Source organism: Eubalaena glacialis, chromosome 1 (assembly GCF_028564815.1).
Source record: "Eubalaena glacialis isolate mEubGla1 chromosome 1, mEubGla1.1.hap2.+ XY, whole genome shotgun sequence".
NCBI lineage: Eukaryota > Metazoa > Chordata > Mammalia > Artiodactyla > Balaenidae > Eubalaena > Eubalaena glacialis.
The window spans coordinates 162,081,120-162,094,642 of NC_083716.1; the positions used below are offsets into that span (position 1 = coordinate 162,081,120).

At 41.8% G+C, this 13,523-nt stretch overlaps 2 protein-coding genes across 9 annotated transcripts in view; one reads left to right on the forward strand and one right to left on the reverse strand.

The window, feature by feature from the left end:
* PRPF40A (pre-mRNA processing factor 40 homolog A) overlaps positions 1 to 2,566 on the reverse strand; it is a 53,784-nt gene extending 51,218 nt beyond the window's left edge. For 4 of the 8 annotated variants that reach the window (XM_061183964.1, XM_061183957.1, XM_061183950.1 and 1 more), the window contains exons 1-2: positions 1,628 to 2,566; positions 231 to 362 (exon numbers count right to left, since the gene is read on the reverse strand). In XM_061183964.1, coding sequence (XP_061039947.1) covers positions 231 to 362; positions 1,628 to 1,903 — 408 coding nt within the window. In that variant the 5' untranslated portion in view covers positions 1,904 to 2,566. Of the gene's footprint in view, positions 1 to 230; positions 363 to 1,501 lie in introns of all 8 variants that reach the window. The other 4 variants (XM_061183938.1, XM_061183932.1, XM_061183926.1 and 1 more) reach the window with 1 other exon arrangement.
* Positions 2,340 to 13,523, forward strand: part of ARL6IP6 (ADP ribosylation factor like GTPase 6 interacting protein 6) — a 35,463-nt gene continuing 24,279 nt past the window's right edge. The window contains exons 1-2 of the mRNA XM_061183975.1: positions 2,340 to 3,304; positions 4,791 to 4,844. Coding sequence (XP_061039958.1) covers positions 2,905 to 3,304; positions 4,791 to 4,844 — 454 coding nt within the window. The 5' untranslated portion in view covers positions 2,340 to 2,904. The remainder of the gene's footprint in view (positions 3,305 to 4,790; positions 4,845 to 13,523) is intronic.

Below are 13,523 nucleotides of genomic sequence, written 5' to 3' on the forward strand. Positions count from 1 at the left end.
AAAAACAACTCAATTTTGTTGCTGTAGAAAGTAAATCTCTTATACAGATTTTCCATTGCAGTCAAAATTTGGTTACTGTCATGATTATACAACATTTCACTTAAAAACATTATTCTGGAATAAACTGAAACTTAAACAGCTGTAAGTATTGACCCAGATTTTGAAATTCTTTGACACAAGAATACCACGGGCAAAAGTAAACAAAGAAATACAAAACAAAACATTCTTACTTGTCCCATTGGTGGTCCTCCCATTGGGGGCATCATTTGCGGCATCATTCCATGAGGTACAGGAGGCATATTCGCTCTCTGACCCATAGGATGCATTCCCATTGGGGCATAATGCATGCCAGGGTGCCCCATCTGAAAAAGAGGAACAATTTAAAAATTAGCAAGTACCAATAAATGCTTCTCAAAAATCTGATTTCTACAAATCAGTTATATGCATGACATAATATCTGGCTAATGTGTGTGATTCAATTACTGAATTAGTTTATACTTTCTTGTTTTAAATAAAATGTACAACACCAGTATTTATGATGTTGCACCTGACCAAATTCCAGAACAAAATGGAAAAAATTAAAATCATCACTGGACACCTAATTCGTAGGGTTTTTTTTTTAAAGCATGCTGATTTAATCAGTTACCAACTGGCTTGCTAAAGTGGGAGGAAATGCATGTGAAAGCCAACTTAACTGTTATGGTGAAAACCACAACTTTGTCCTACTTCACACAGATATCAGATAGTCAACTATTTTTATTTTATAACTTCATTTATTCTTAAATTCATTTCTAAGATGATTTTAAGCTTTAAAACGCTGAATTTACCCAATTAACTCAGATGAGGGCTGGTCTTACATAAAACAAACAGTATGGGTACCTGGGGACACTTCCCTCCTAACAAGCAAACATATTATTTCCTAAGAGAATCTCTAACACAGCTAAAATTACTCCTGCAAAAAACAAAACAAAAAACCCAAAGAATGAGGTCTGTCACTCACGGACACTAAATGCAAACAACTAATTCATCCATCTTAACGCGCTTTTATAAGACAACTACTTTCTTTACCTGTGTGTCCATTGTTACAGGTCTTAAAAGCAGGAAATTATCTCCTGCCAATTCTCCCAGCTGTCCCCCCGCTACAGACAACACTACTACTAGTGAAGAAATTCTGGCAGCCTCTGTTAAAGTCTACCGAATCAAGTCTCCGCCTTCCCCCCGCCTGCTTAATCGGGCCTACCTCTCCAAAACGCTCACCCCGCCTAGGGCCCAGCACCTCCACCGCGCATCTGCCTAGGCCAAACCCACTGGGAACTTCCACGGTCCCACTTCCCTTCCTTTGTGCATCCCCGCCCTCCCATTTCTCTCCCTCGGAACATATCCCACCATCTCGAGCTCTTCCTTCGTCCACTCTCATCTTCTCCTCCTTCTGGAGAAAGCTTCCTGTCTCTGACTCCGTTTTTCATTGTGCCGCTTTCCCTCTGCCCCATCGATCCCTTACCGAGGGCCGTCTCCTCAGGAAGCCGTCAGCAGAGACCCAAGAGCTGGAGCAGAGGCTTGAGCCGGACAATCTCCGCTCCCCGTCCCCGGGACCCCGCGAGGGAGGATGGCTCTCCATTTCACTCACCATGAGGCCTCCACGCTCGGCTCCCGTCCCCGGCCTCATCGTCGGACTCAGACTGCTCCGCCGGCGGCCACTGCCGCTACACATACCAACAAGAAGCGATCTGAGTGGCTGGCGCCCACTGGGGCTAAAGGTTAAAGGCTGCCCTGCGCTACGGGGCGGGATCAGCGGGGCCAATAAGCTGACAGGCTTCCCCGCTGTCCAATCAGACTGCGCTGCCGACACGCAGCTCTTCGGCGATTCGCCCCCAGCCTCAGCCTCACTCGGCGTCGCCTGCATGGAGGGGGGAATAGGGGGACGGAGGAAGTTTCTGCGCCGACTCCTCTGCCGGGAAAACTCCACCAACTTCCCCCGGGGAAGGGAAGACAACTGTGTCCCAGCTTCCCGAGCTTAGACAGCCTCACCCCGTAGGGGGTGGGGCAGTGGGGGGCCTGCCACCTTCACCCCCCGCCCGAGTCACGTACGCCCCACAAACCTGAGGCCGCCAGGGGTTGGGTAGGGTGGGGTGGGGGTGGAGTAAGCAGCTTCTAGCGTTAGCGGTGGCCGGGGCCGGATGCGCGCGCGCGGGGCTCAAGGTGGAGGAAGGGGGCGGGGAAGGCGAGAGGAGGGGTCGTGAGGAGCGGGTTCGAGCTCAGTACGCACCAGCTGGCGAGCGCGCGCCGGGGTGGGGGTAGGAGGCGTGCCGAGCGGTGTGGAGGGAAGTTGTGGTAGGGGCGGGGAGAACAATGCGACAGGGAAGGAGGAAAGGGCAGTTAAGGGAGGCGAGGGCGCGGGAAGCTGAGCTGCCGTTAATGAGGGAAGCCGGGGCGAGTGCAGGCGTAGAGGGGAAGAAGGGAGAAAGCAAATAGGTTCGGGAATGTGTATTAGAGGGGCATGGGCGGGCGCTAGGACCGAGCGTCGGGGAGGTGCGGCTTTGGGGCTGCCTGGGCGCGAGCTTCCATGGAGGTGACGCGACGGTGGCGGAGATCGCTGGCCCGGACTAAGCACTGCAGGGAGAGGACACTCGGCTGCCTTGGGCCTCGGCTTGTCTCTCCCCGCGCACTTCACTGCGCGCCTTCCTTCGTACTACTTGAGGGTCATGCTCTGGTCCGGGGGCGCCCAGCCTTTCCTCGGGCCCCACGGCACTTTCCTCGCCCAGCCACGCACCCTTTTGCACCCCTGCGCGCCGGGGCCAGGTGGTGGAGGCCGTGGAGGGCCTGGCCGCTGATTGGCTGCTGCGACCGCGGGGCGGGGCAGGTGGGCGACGCTTGACCTCTGCGGACCTGACTGTTTTTCCCGCCATGTCGTTCGTGGAGAGCGGGAGGCGCTCAGCCCTTTCTCGCCGCCGTCTAAGCACTGCTGTCCCGTTTGCTCAACCGGCGTTTTCCGCTTTCACTCAGGGAGACAGCTGGGGTGAGGGTGAAGTCGACGAGGAGGAGGGATGCAACCGAGTGGCCCGTGACCTGCGGGCGGAGTTCTCGGCCAGGGCGTCGTCGGAACCTAGAAAGGACTCGCTACTCCGGCCAGATGGGGACGGGTCTCCCGCCCTGCCCGATAAACGCAATGGCATTTTCTCGGCGGATGCGGGCGGCAGAGTCCAAGCCCGGCGCTGGCCGGTCCAGGTCCTCTCAGTTCTCTGTTCGCTGCTGTTTGCCATCCTCCTCGCCTTCCTTCTCGCCATCACCTACCTGATCGTAAAAGGTACGGAATGAAGCCCGGGCCTTGAAGTGTGTCCAGAGTTTACTTTAGTTAAGCCTGGACGTGGCTCTCCCCTTCGTCGCCCTCGCTCCATCAAAGGCCGGCAAGCTGGTAGCCGCTTTCATCCAGAGTCCTCGTCCGCACCTTTCTTTTATCTTCTCCCTTGTCTTCTCTTTTCTTAAAGGTAGAGGACCTTGGTCCGTGATCAGGAGACCCATTTTAAGAAAGGGTCTTGATAAGTGGGTAGTCTTGAAAAAATATCTTAAAGTCGGTGAACACTTGCGGTAAAATATTGGCAAAATCAAGCAAAATGCAAAACAACCGTCATTAAAGGAAGACGGTGCAAAGTGTAATTATTAGGCTATACACGTTCAAAGAGTTTAATCCACAAATGGTTAAAGATGTACAATCCACCGATTCCTCTGTACACGTTGAATTGCTGAAGGACAAAGATTTCCATCGCACAACCCAAATTTCTACTTGCATAGGTAAAATAGACACTCTTGGGTTTTGAATTAGGTTTGCAACCCAGTGTAGTGGTGAAGTTCTGTTGCAGGAGCAAGATAGTAGGTTCTCTCTCTGATTAATGGTGTTATTTTCCGTGTCTTAAGTTGAAATATTGGCCAGGTTGGAATAGAAAGAGATGTGCCTTGAAATGTTTTCCAGTGCTTATACAGATGTATTATGTGGTTGGATATTTTATGTTGCAGCGGAAAGAGACCTCAGTTTAAGTTTCAGTTCTCAGTGGTGTGTGACTTTGGCTAAACAAGAAAAAATACCTTAGTCTGTTGTATGAAAAGCACCCAACACATTGCCACTCGAGTATTTTACTTCACTAAGTAGAATTAAATCTATTTAATTCCAGTTTTTATTTTTCCTCATTGCTTCCAAGCCCCTAGTGGGCTGTAGATGGCATCTAACACTTTACCATGCTTCATTTTCATGCACAAGACAGATAGGCAAGTTAATGTGAGAGTTTTACCTCTTCATACAGTGATATTGGGTGTAAATTGTCAATGTTAAATATTTGGGTGCCAATGTTTCATTCCTCTATCACTTCCCTCCCCCATTTTTTCAAAGCAACTCAGAGTTTTGTCTTGTAGGTAGTTTAATTCTCTTTTGCTCTGAGAGATTGCCTTTGTTCATAAAGTCACAAAACCTGGTTAAGTTGAAGTACATTGCAGAACACATTGAGCTGTGCTTATTTTGGAGGGTGGAGAAAGGAGCTGAACTCAAAACCTAGTAATTCGCATTACATAAAATGTCCAGGGAATAAAAATTCCCATTTTATATACATGGCAGTTGACTCATAAAGACATCTTATTTGCTTACTGAAGGTCACTTAGCTAGTAAATGGAATCAGAATTTGAACCCAGTTGTTTCGGGCTCCAGAGCGCTTTCCACAACTCCACAATGTCTTTCTGGCCTTTGAGCTACTCTTCAAATTATAAAATCGTCTTTTTTACCCAAGCCCTTTTTGTACTTACAGAGTTACATGCTGAAAATTTGAAGAACGAAGATGATGTACACACTGGACTGTTAGGTATGGACTTTATTGTCACTTGATTTGATTTTTGAGCTCACTTTTGTTTTTCTAGATTATGCTTAAACTGTACAGAATTTTGGTTAAATACTTAATATATTCCCTGTGCAATTTTGTTTTACTCTTTTTCATTTGCATTTGTGTGTGGTAACTTTTGTTAGATTTTCTTTTTACACGTGTATGGGGGTATCTCCGTGTGTAAACCAGACATACTAGGAATACATTCTGAATACAACTGTATGTAACAAAGACTCAGAGAGTACTTGAAGTTTCTTAGTTACCTTTTGGAAAAGTCTCTCTACACTTCTTCCCAGGAATTAAAAACAAACAAAAAAACCTTACCTCACAAACTTAACAAAGATAACATCTTAAGCCGACCTCATGAGAAGTTTAAGTTCAGATCCCCTTATAAGCAACTTGGTTTTTCAAAAAATATGAAAAGCATTGGGCATATTTACACAGGTTAATCATGACTAGGAAAAAGTCAACCTGAGTTTCTGTAGTATGTCTGTAGAATGCTGCAGTTTACAGGTTTGTAGTGAAAAATTCAGTTGTTATTTATCTTTATTTCTCTCTGCGCCAAAATGATTATGAAGACTTCAGAACTTGACCTGTCTGGCATATTTTGCTCCTGTTTGCTGTAATTTCTTTGGCTGACCACTCTGAATTGGGGTGGGGGGGGTGGGAAATGGTTGAGATCCTAGGCTGCGTGTTACTCCCTCCTCCAATCTTAGCTAACCTATTTAAACTGCCTCCTCAAGGCTAAGGTCCTCATGGTGATACAAGGTATAGTTCACCTGATTTTGCAGAAGGGGAACCTTTATCTTCAAATTACAAACAACTTAGTTTGCTAGATGTCCCATGAAAACTTGTCTATGCTTGTCTCAACTTCTTGCATGAGAAAACACGTACTTTTTAGTTACCCATTGTGTCAGTGTGTGTTGTTAAACTGTTTCATCTCTAAAAAACAACCAAGATTTTAAGGCTTTTCATAGCATTTATTGATCTGTCAACTCTTGCTGCAGTAGAAACTGAATCTTAAGAACTAGACATGAATTCTAACTTGCTATTTAATAGTTGGCAAGATTACCAACTTACAGCTGAGGAAATGCCTATAAAATTGTATCCTTACGTTTTTACAATTGATGTAAAAGTTTTCACATGAATCCAGAATCTGTAATAAACATTGTTGTTGAAGTCATCCATTCAGAAAAATCAGAATGCAGCCTTTTATCAGATGATACTGTTTTTTTTTTTACTGTTGTATTTCATTGTATTTATTTTGTCTACTAGGAACCTCACAGCTAAATGTAATGTTGATTGTGTATTACCTTTTTTTGATCATAATGAGTACTGTCTATACATGTTATCTTCATATTTCAGTGACTAATGTTTAAATTTTAATGCATACTGCCTCAATTCTCGTTTGAAAGTGGGTTGGTTTTTAGAAACAAATAATGTGAGCCCAGTAACTACTCTCCATGAAACAGTTTTCTTTCTAGACAGACTGATAAAAATTTTGCACACTACAAATATTTTTTATTGCAGTTTAATCCTAGTCCAAGGTTGGCATAGCTCAGTAAAAGCAGATTATAGCGGTGATTCTCATTTTGGTATGTGTAAGAATCACCAGACTTTCTTTTAAAAATCACCTCTAGACTTTGTTTCAGCCCCAGGGTAGGACCTAAGAATCCTCATTTTTTTACAAGTTCTGATAAACCACAGTTTGAGAAATACTTTTGCAGGGCCAGAATCGCAGTTTTTAAAAATGTATTCAAAAGTAGTTAAAAGTTCTTGAGAGTTGACTAAGGACTAACGGGCTAACAGGCTAACAATATATAAGCCTAAATGCCTGTTAAGAAACTAAGGAGCTGAGACACTGCTATTCTCTTGTCATCCTTGTTTCTCTGAAAGAAATATTCATGGGAAGCCCTGTTTATAGTTTTTAAAAAAGGGTTCGTGATGAGCATTGTATCAGTGCCTTTGGGGAGTTAATTGATCCTAATGGCTAACAGGATTAGGCTGTCACAGTGTTCATCTTCACTAGTGAGGTAGTCCAGCCAGGGAGGTGTGATTAATACTATCAGCTGATTTTGGAACTCATCTCCCCAAATCTTCCCTGGGTAGCATTAGAGTCACACTGCAGAGTTCTTAGGGCTTTCCTTTTATAATTATCCTGCAAACCATCCACTACTGTAAGCCTGTTTTTCAGGGAGATTAATAAAATAAAACTTCTGATTATTTAGTTAAAATCACATTCCTATCATTCCTCTTTGAAGTTATTTTCCGGCCAAATGGATTGCACTAATCATATACGACATTGAGTTGTTTCTTTTTTGCACATTGGCTTTTGTATCTGTCACATTTTCCCAAATTTTATCACATTTCACACAGTCCTATTTCCAATTTTTGCGTTTTTTCCTAGTCAATATAAAGTATGATAAAATGACCTTTTATTTGAGGCAAACTTGAAATAAGTACATAAGAAAAATAGAAGGAATTGCCTTTAGCAGAAAGTACTTAATCTAAGAATATTGTTATTAAGTTAAATGTAGGCCTAGTACTTTTATAAACATTGTAAATAGCGTCATACAGAAATTGTAATCAGATTTGACGGAGTTTCTTCAATGTCTAAAAAGCTTTTAAACTTGATCTTTGGTGCCTGTCATTTCTTGACACCTACTGGTTAATAGTTACCTTTAAGTCCCTTTTGTGGCTAGGAGCAGATTCCTAGCATCTTGCAGTGTCAAGGGCTATTCTCATTTTTTAGCTGCCCATTTACTGCCTGTTTTATGCCTGAGATGTTTCCAGGCTTCTACACATTTACAGAGAAGAGATGACTGACATATACTGAGTTCAGTCAAAGATGACGCCAGCTCATTTAAAGAGTTGATGATTTATTACTTTTCTTCTGCAGAGTGATAAGTGAGACTTTACCATCATAATTTCATGATACAGAACATTAGAAATATGGTAAAAATTTCCAAGAGAAAGGGTGTGTTGCGAAATGACCCATTCTCTTAGAAAGGCACAAGTTGGGAGCAACTCACTCAGTTTCTTCCTTGCAGTGAAAGATGATTGAAACCATGAACTTGAGCTTTTTAGGGAATGTACGAACCTTGTAATTTGAGCCCACAGTCTATTAAGGAAATGATACAGTGCTATCTGTAGCTGGGTGGAGTAACTCTAATATTTAATTTAAAAATTTACAAATATGTTATCTTATTCTGCAGCACAGTCTTTGTAAAATTGTGTATATTGCTTACTCATATCAGTAAAAGAACCAAGGCAAAAAAGAAGAGAAAAACAAAAGCCCCAAAAGACTAGAAGGATACAACCAAAATGGGTTTTGGAATTATAGTTAGTTTTTTTTTTTTTAATCTCTGTTGTTTATAATGAATGACTGTAACTCCCAATGAGAAAAACTTTGTTTAAAAAGAAAGCACAAGTTTATGAAAGTGCGAATGACACGTTCAACAATTAACACTGCTGAACTTTTACAGTATGCCAAAAACGTGTTGTTTCACCTGGTATTCCCAACTATCCTGCATCCATCAGTATAAAATATTCCCTTCTGAACCATGAGATAGTTTAGGTATGGTAGCAAGGCAGAAGCAGTACAGGTTATTAGCAAGAATTATCAGTGTGCAGCTAAATTATTAGTCATGAAATCATTGCAGATCTCCTCTTGACACGTAAAAGCAGTAATGCGAACCAGACCTTAGGACCTCTAAATCTCAAGAAATTGGTTTGTTATTGTTAGTGTGATACTGCCTGGCCCAACTTTGGTGACCAGGAGGGATGTTTCTGAGGCTAACAAAGCCAGACTTTAGCTAGCATCAGAATCACCTGGAAAACTTGTTAAAACTCATTTTACTGGGCTTCACCGGGTCCAGAGTTTCTGATTCAGTAGGTATGGGGTAGAGCCCAGAAATTTGCATTCCTAATAAGTTTCTAGGTTATGCTGATGCTGCTAGTTTACAAGAACTACTGGTCCAGTAGTTCCCATCCCCCAGGTGTATCAACAACAACAAACAAACAAACAAAAAAAAACCCTGAAGATTTTCTTTTTTTTGCATTTATAAAATTTCAGACCCTATCCTTATCTCCTGAATCAAAGTTAAAGTCACTTAATTGGCTGCATGCTCAGTATGCCATCAGGGTCCATTGGACCCAGTCTTCATTTTTAAATTTTCTTGAGCAGTTCTATTTGTAAGAATTGTTATTTCATGTCATTTACTCTTTCTTAGGGGACCTTCCAGAGAATAAAGAGAAAATTGAGTTATATTTTTTTCTATAGAATAAAGCATATTTGATCTTGAAATTACCATATTGGTGTATTGGCCCCTTTTATAAACCTAAGATATATTATAAGATTTTAATGAACTTATTTTCCTGTATCTGGAAACATTTTGCTATTTCATTATTTTAGGAATCATTTAATATATTACTTATCAATTATTCTCAACTATGCTAAAAAGAATAACATGATGGAATCCTCCAGAGCAGAGGTCAGCAAACTGTGGCCCCTGGGCCAAATCTGATCTGCTACCTGTTTTTGTACATTAAGTTTTATCGTAGCATAGCCTTGCCTCTTGTTTTATATATTGACTATGGCTGCTTTCATGCTACAACAGCAGAGTTGAGTAGTTGTGAAAGAAACCTGAGGGCACGCGAAGCTGAAGATAATTTACTATCTGATTCTTTTCAGAAAACTATAGTATTCTCATCCAGTTAGTCATTCAACAGAAAGGACTTCAGGCAAAAACACGAACCATCCCCTTTTGCTAAAAGAATGTATAACAGTCTTTATCTTTTATGAATCTGTACACGCTAATTTATTTGATACTGTTTGTAAGTGGAGAAATGCTAATGGCAGGTGACTGGAAAGGAATGGAAAAAAAATCATTGGATTGAGCATTCAAATTGTTTATAAATCTAAAAGTGAAAATGTTTTACAAATTATGGAGCAAAGATGGTTGTCTTCCATGTCTTATAAGCCATGAAAGATTTTAAAAATTCCTTCAAGCATTGTGTTTTGATGATGCAAGTGCATAAAGAAAAAGCAAAACTAATAATAAGCTATAACCAATTAGAGATGTGTCTGAAGTCTAAAATCAGTATTTACGGGATGGTTATGTTCCAGATACATGCATGAAGTTAGTAAGCAGTTATTTGCACTTAGAGGAAATGCCCATTTATAGTGTGTTCGTTTGTTTTTAAATCAGGGAAACTCAGAATGAAAATTTGGGTTTACTATATCTATTAAAATTTCTAACAGTTTTTTTCAGGCTTTTTATTCTTTTGTAAATTGTTCATTAAATGATTAAAAATAAGGGAAAATAGATAGCGAGAAGCCTCCACGAAGCTGGCTCGTGCACTTACTCCCTCTCTAGACCTTACCCCACCCCGTCTGTACAGTGGGACCTACGCGGTTTCAGAGAACCTTCCCATCTGTACGATGCGTGGGGGAAGGGGCTTTGGGGAGACTGCCCTCACCCGTGAGTCTTTCAAGCCCAGCTTGGCCGCCAGCTTCTTGCGGTCAGGCTTGTTGATGTACTTCTGTTTCTGGAACATCTTATCCAGCGCCTTGCGCTGCACGTCGGAGGACACGTCTCTACGCAGCATGCCCCGACGAGGCTTGCCGCGGGTGGCCAGTGGCCAGGAGAAGGTCCCCGGGATGGGCACGATGCTGGAGGACGCTGCAGAGGCCAGGGGTGCGAGGACTGCTCTTGCTAGGATCTACCTTTGGCAGGTCCTTTGTGTGTTTTGACCAACCATCCATCCAGGTCAGGTTCCTCGCTCTCTTATCACCCGGCATCCTCCTAGCCTCAGGGTACCTATGGTCCCAAGAAGACACCGCAGCCCCAGGTCTGCCTCAAGACATTTCTGCTCAGCTGTAGCAGCTACTATCTTGTTCTTGTTCCGGAAAGAAGAATCTGGATTAGCACAGCTAGTTTTGCTAACAGGTTTTTTAAGCATAAGTCACAGCTTACTGAACAGGCTGCTCTCCAGTCCAAGGCCACATCAGTTCACCTCAGCTGAGGCATAGAGCAGTGTGAGAAGCACCTGGTGCAAAACACAGCTCTTTAGAGCAGTGAGGACTGTAGCTCTTGCTGGGCCTGTCTGCACTCGGTTCTAACCTAGGTTGTGTCTAGGACTGCTCCACGTTCATTGTCTTCTTAGCCAACAAGAATAAATGCTAGGGGACTTCCCTGGTGGCGCAGTGGTTAAGAATCCGCCTGCCAATGCAGGGGACAGGAGTTCGAGCCCTGGTCCAGGAAGATCCCACATGCCGCGGAGCAACTAAGCCTGTGCGCCACAACTACTGAGCCTGTGCTCTAGAGCCCGCAAGCCACAACTACTGAGCCCATGTGCTGCAACTACTGAAGCCCGCACGCCTAGAGCCCGTGCTCTGCAACAAGAGAAGCCCGCGCACCGCAATGAAGAGTAGCCCCCGGTTGCCACAACTAGAGAAAGCCCGCGTGCAGCAACGAAGACCCAACACAGCCAAATTAATTAATTAATTAATTTTAAAAAAAAGAATAAATGCTAGCCTCCTTAGCCATGCATTCAAGGCTGCACCCTCTTAAATGTGCCCACTTTGCTGATCATGCCTCCCACTCTCACCCTCTTTGCCAGACTCACTGAACTATTTACTGCAAAACCCAACATAGATATTTCCACCTCCAGGCCTTGGTCATGCTGTGCCTACCTTCCCTTCCCCACCCCTGCCATCCTTCAAAGGCCAGCTGAAGTTATTCTTCCTTTATACCAATAACAGCTACTCTTTGTTGAACATCTGCCATGAACCAGGTATTCTCCCAGGTACTTTACATACATAACCTCATTTAATCCTTTCTACTTACCTTTCAAAGTAGGCATCATTATTCCCATTCTACAGGTAGGCAAAAGGAGGCTTGGAAGTTGAAGTACTCACCCAAATTCATGGAGGGAGTAAATGTCAAAGTTGGAATTCTGGCCCCAGAGTCTGATGCAGAGTCTATACTTTTTCTTAAACCATGCTTAGTTGTGAAGAATTTCCTGATGAGTTGAAACCCCAGTTTTCTTGCCCTTTTTTGAATAGTACTTGATGTCTATTCTGCATGACTGATTTGACATTTAATAAATGACTACTTATGATACAATTGTCTTTTTTTAAAATAAATATTTATTTATTTAAAAAAAATAAGGGAAAATGTGTGTTGGAACAAGATGATAGTGATAACTATTTTTCCTAGTATACTGAAGATTACAAGCTTCAGGGGAAAATACAGGTTTAACAAGATTTGCCATGAGTTAATTGTTGCAAGGTGAGTGATGGGTATATGGAGTTTCATTGTATTCTTCTTTCTACTTTTGTGTATGTTTGAAATTGTCTGTAATAAAAAAGTTTTCTTTAAAGTTTCCCATGTGAATATGATGATTTAACATGGTTGGAAACTACAGATGTTACTTAGTTTTCAAGTTTCACCAGGTCCAGTCATAATGTCCCCTTCTACTCTTTACCCTTTTTAGTAGGAAGGGGGGTGGAATTGCTACAAGCTGAGTGGCAAGTGGACAGGCAGTTGGGTGGAGACCTTTATCAGTGTAGCTGCTGTATGCCAACTGTGTGTTCAGGGGGCACTGGTAGGGGAGGAAGACCCCTTTCCTCTGCTCCTGTACTTGGAAATAATAAGTTTGAAGATCCAAGTCTGTCTAGCTTTCTGATAAAGTTGCAAAAATTTGCTTAGATAAAATTTTTAAAAATTGTTGATTAGTTTTATGCATGAGTACATGGAAACTTTTATTAGTAGCCAGCTGGTTATAGCTTTTACAACTCATAAAATGACCTATTTAATTTTCATTTTTAATTTCATAAGTTAGTTATGTAAGTTATAATATAGTCTCACTACAAAAAAAATTCCGACAATTAAAGCAAAGGTTACCACTAATCTACTTGTACACAATATACAAGTATACAGTATACTTGTGGATATTTTCAGGTCTTTTTCTATATATGGTATATAGAAATATGAATATATATGATAATTTAAAATATGTGGTTTTGTCGGTGTTGTAGAAAAACAGTTGGAATCATGCATATGCTGTAGCTTTATTAAAGTATCTTGAAGTTCATTCTATATCAGTATATATAGATCTACCTCATTCTTTTTTATTACTGCATTGTATTTCATAGTATACTACTTTGTTTAAACATTTCAAATGTCAAACTGTAAAACAGTCCTTGAAATTAGCAATGTGCTGTCACATTTCATCCCATTGTTTATTTATGGCAGGAATACATCTTATGAAGAATGTGTAATTGATTGTTTAACATTGTTTTAATAAGAAACCTTTCCCAGTATGGGAATATGGGAGGGTTTTGTTTTTCTGTTTTTTTCTGCTTACATGTAACATGTGCTGACCACCTTCCACATCTCTGACTTCATACAACTTCTAAAAGTCATCTCATCCCTGTAAGCCTGAAACTGCTAGATAACATTAAAATATTTAGAACATATAATCTTTCTTTGCTAGAAGCTTTTATAGAAATACATAAAGCTGCTACCATATTTTTAGAAAAGTAACTACACTTTGAAACAAAAATCATATATTTTGAAAAATGATTTCCCTAATTAGATAAGTGAATATACAACTCCAGTAAAGGGATTAGAATAGGAGTTACCCACGTACCCT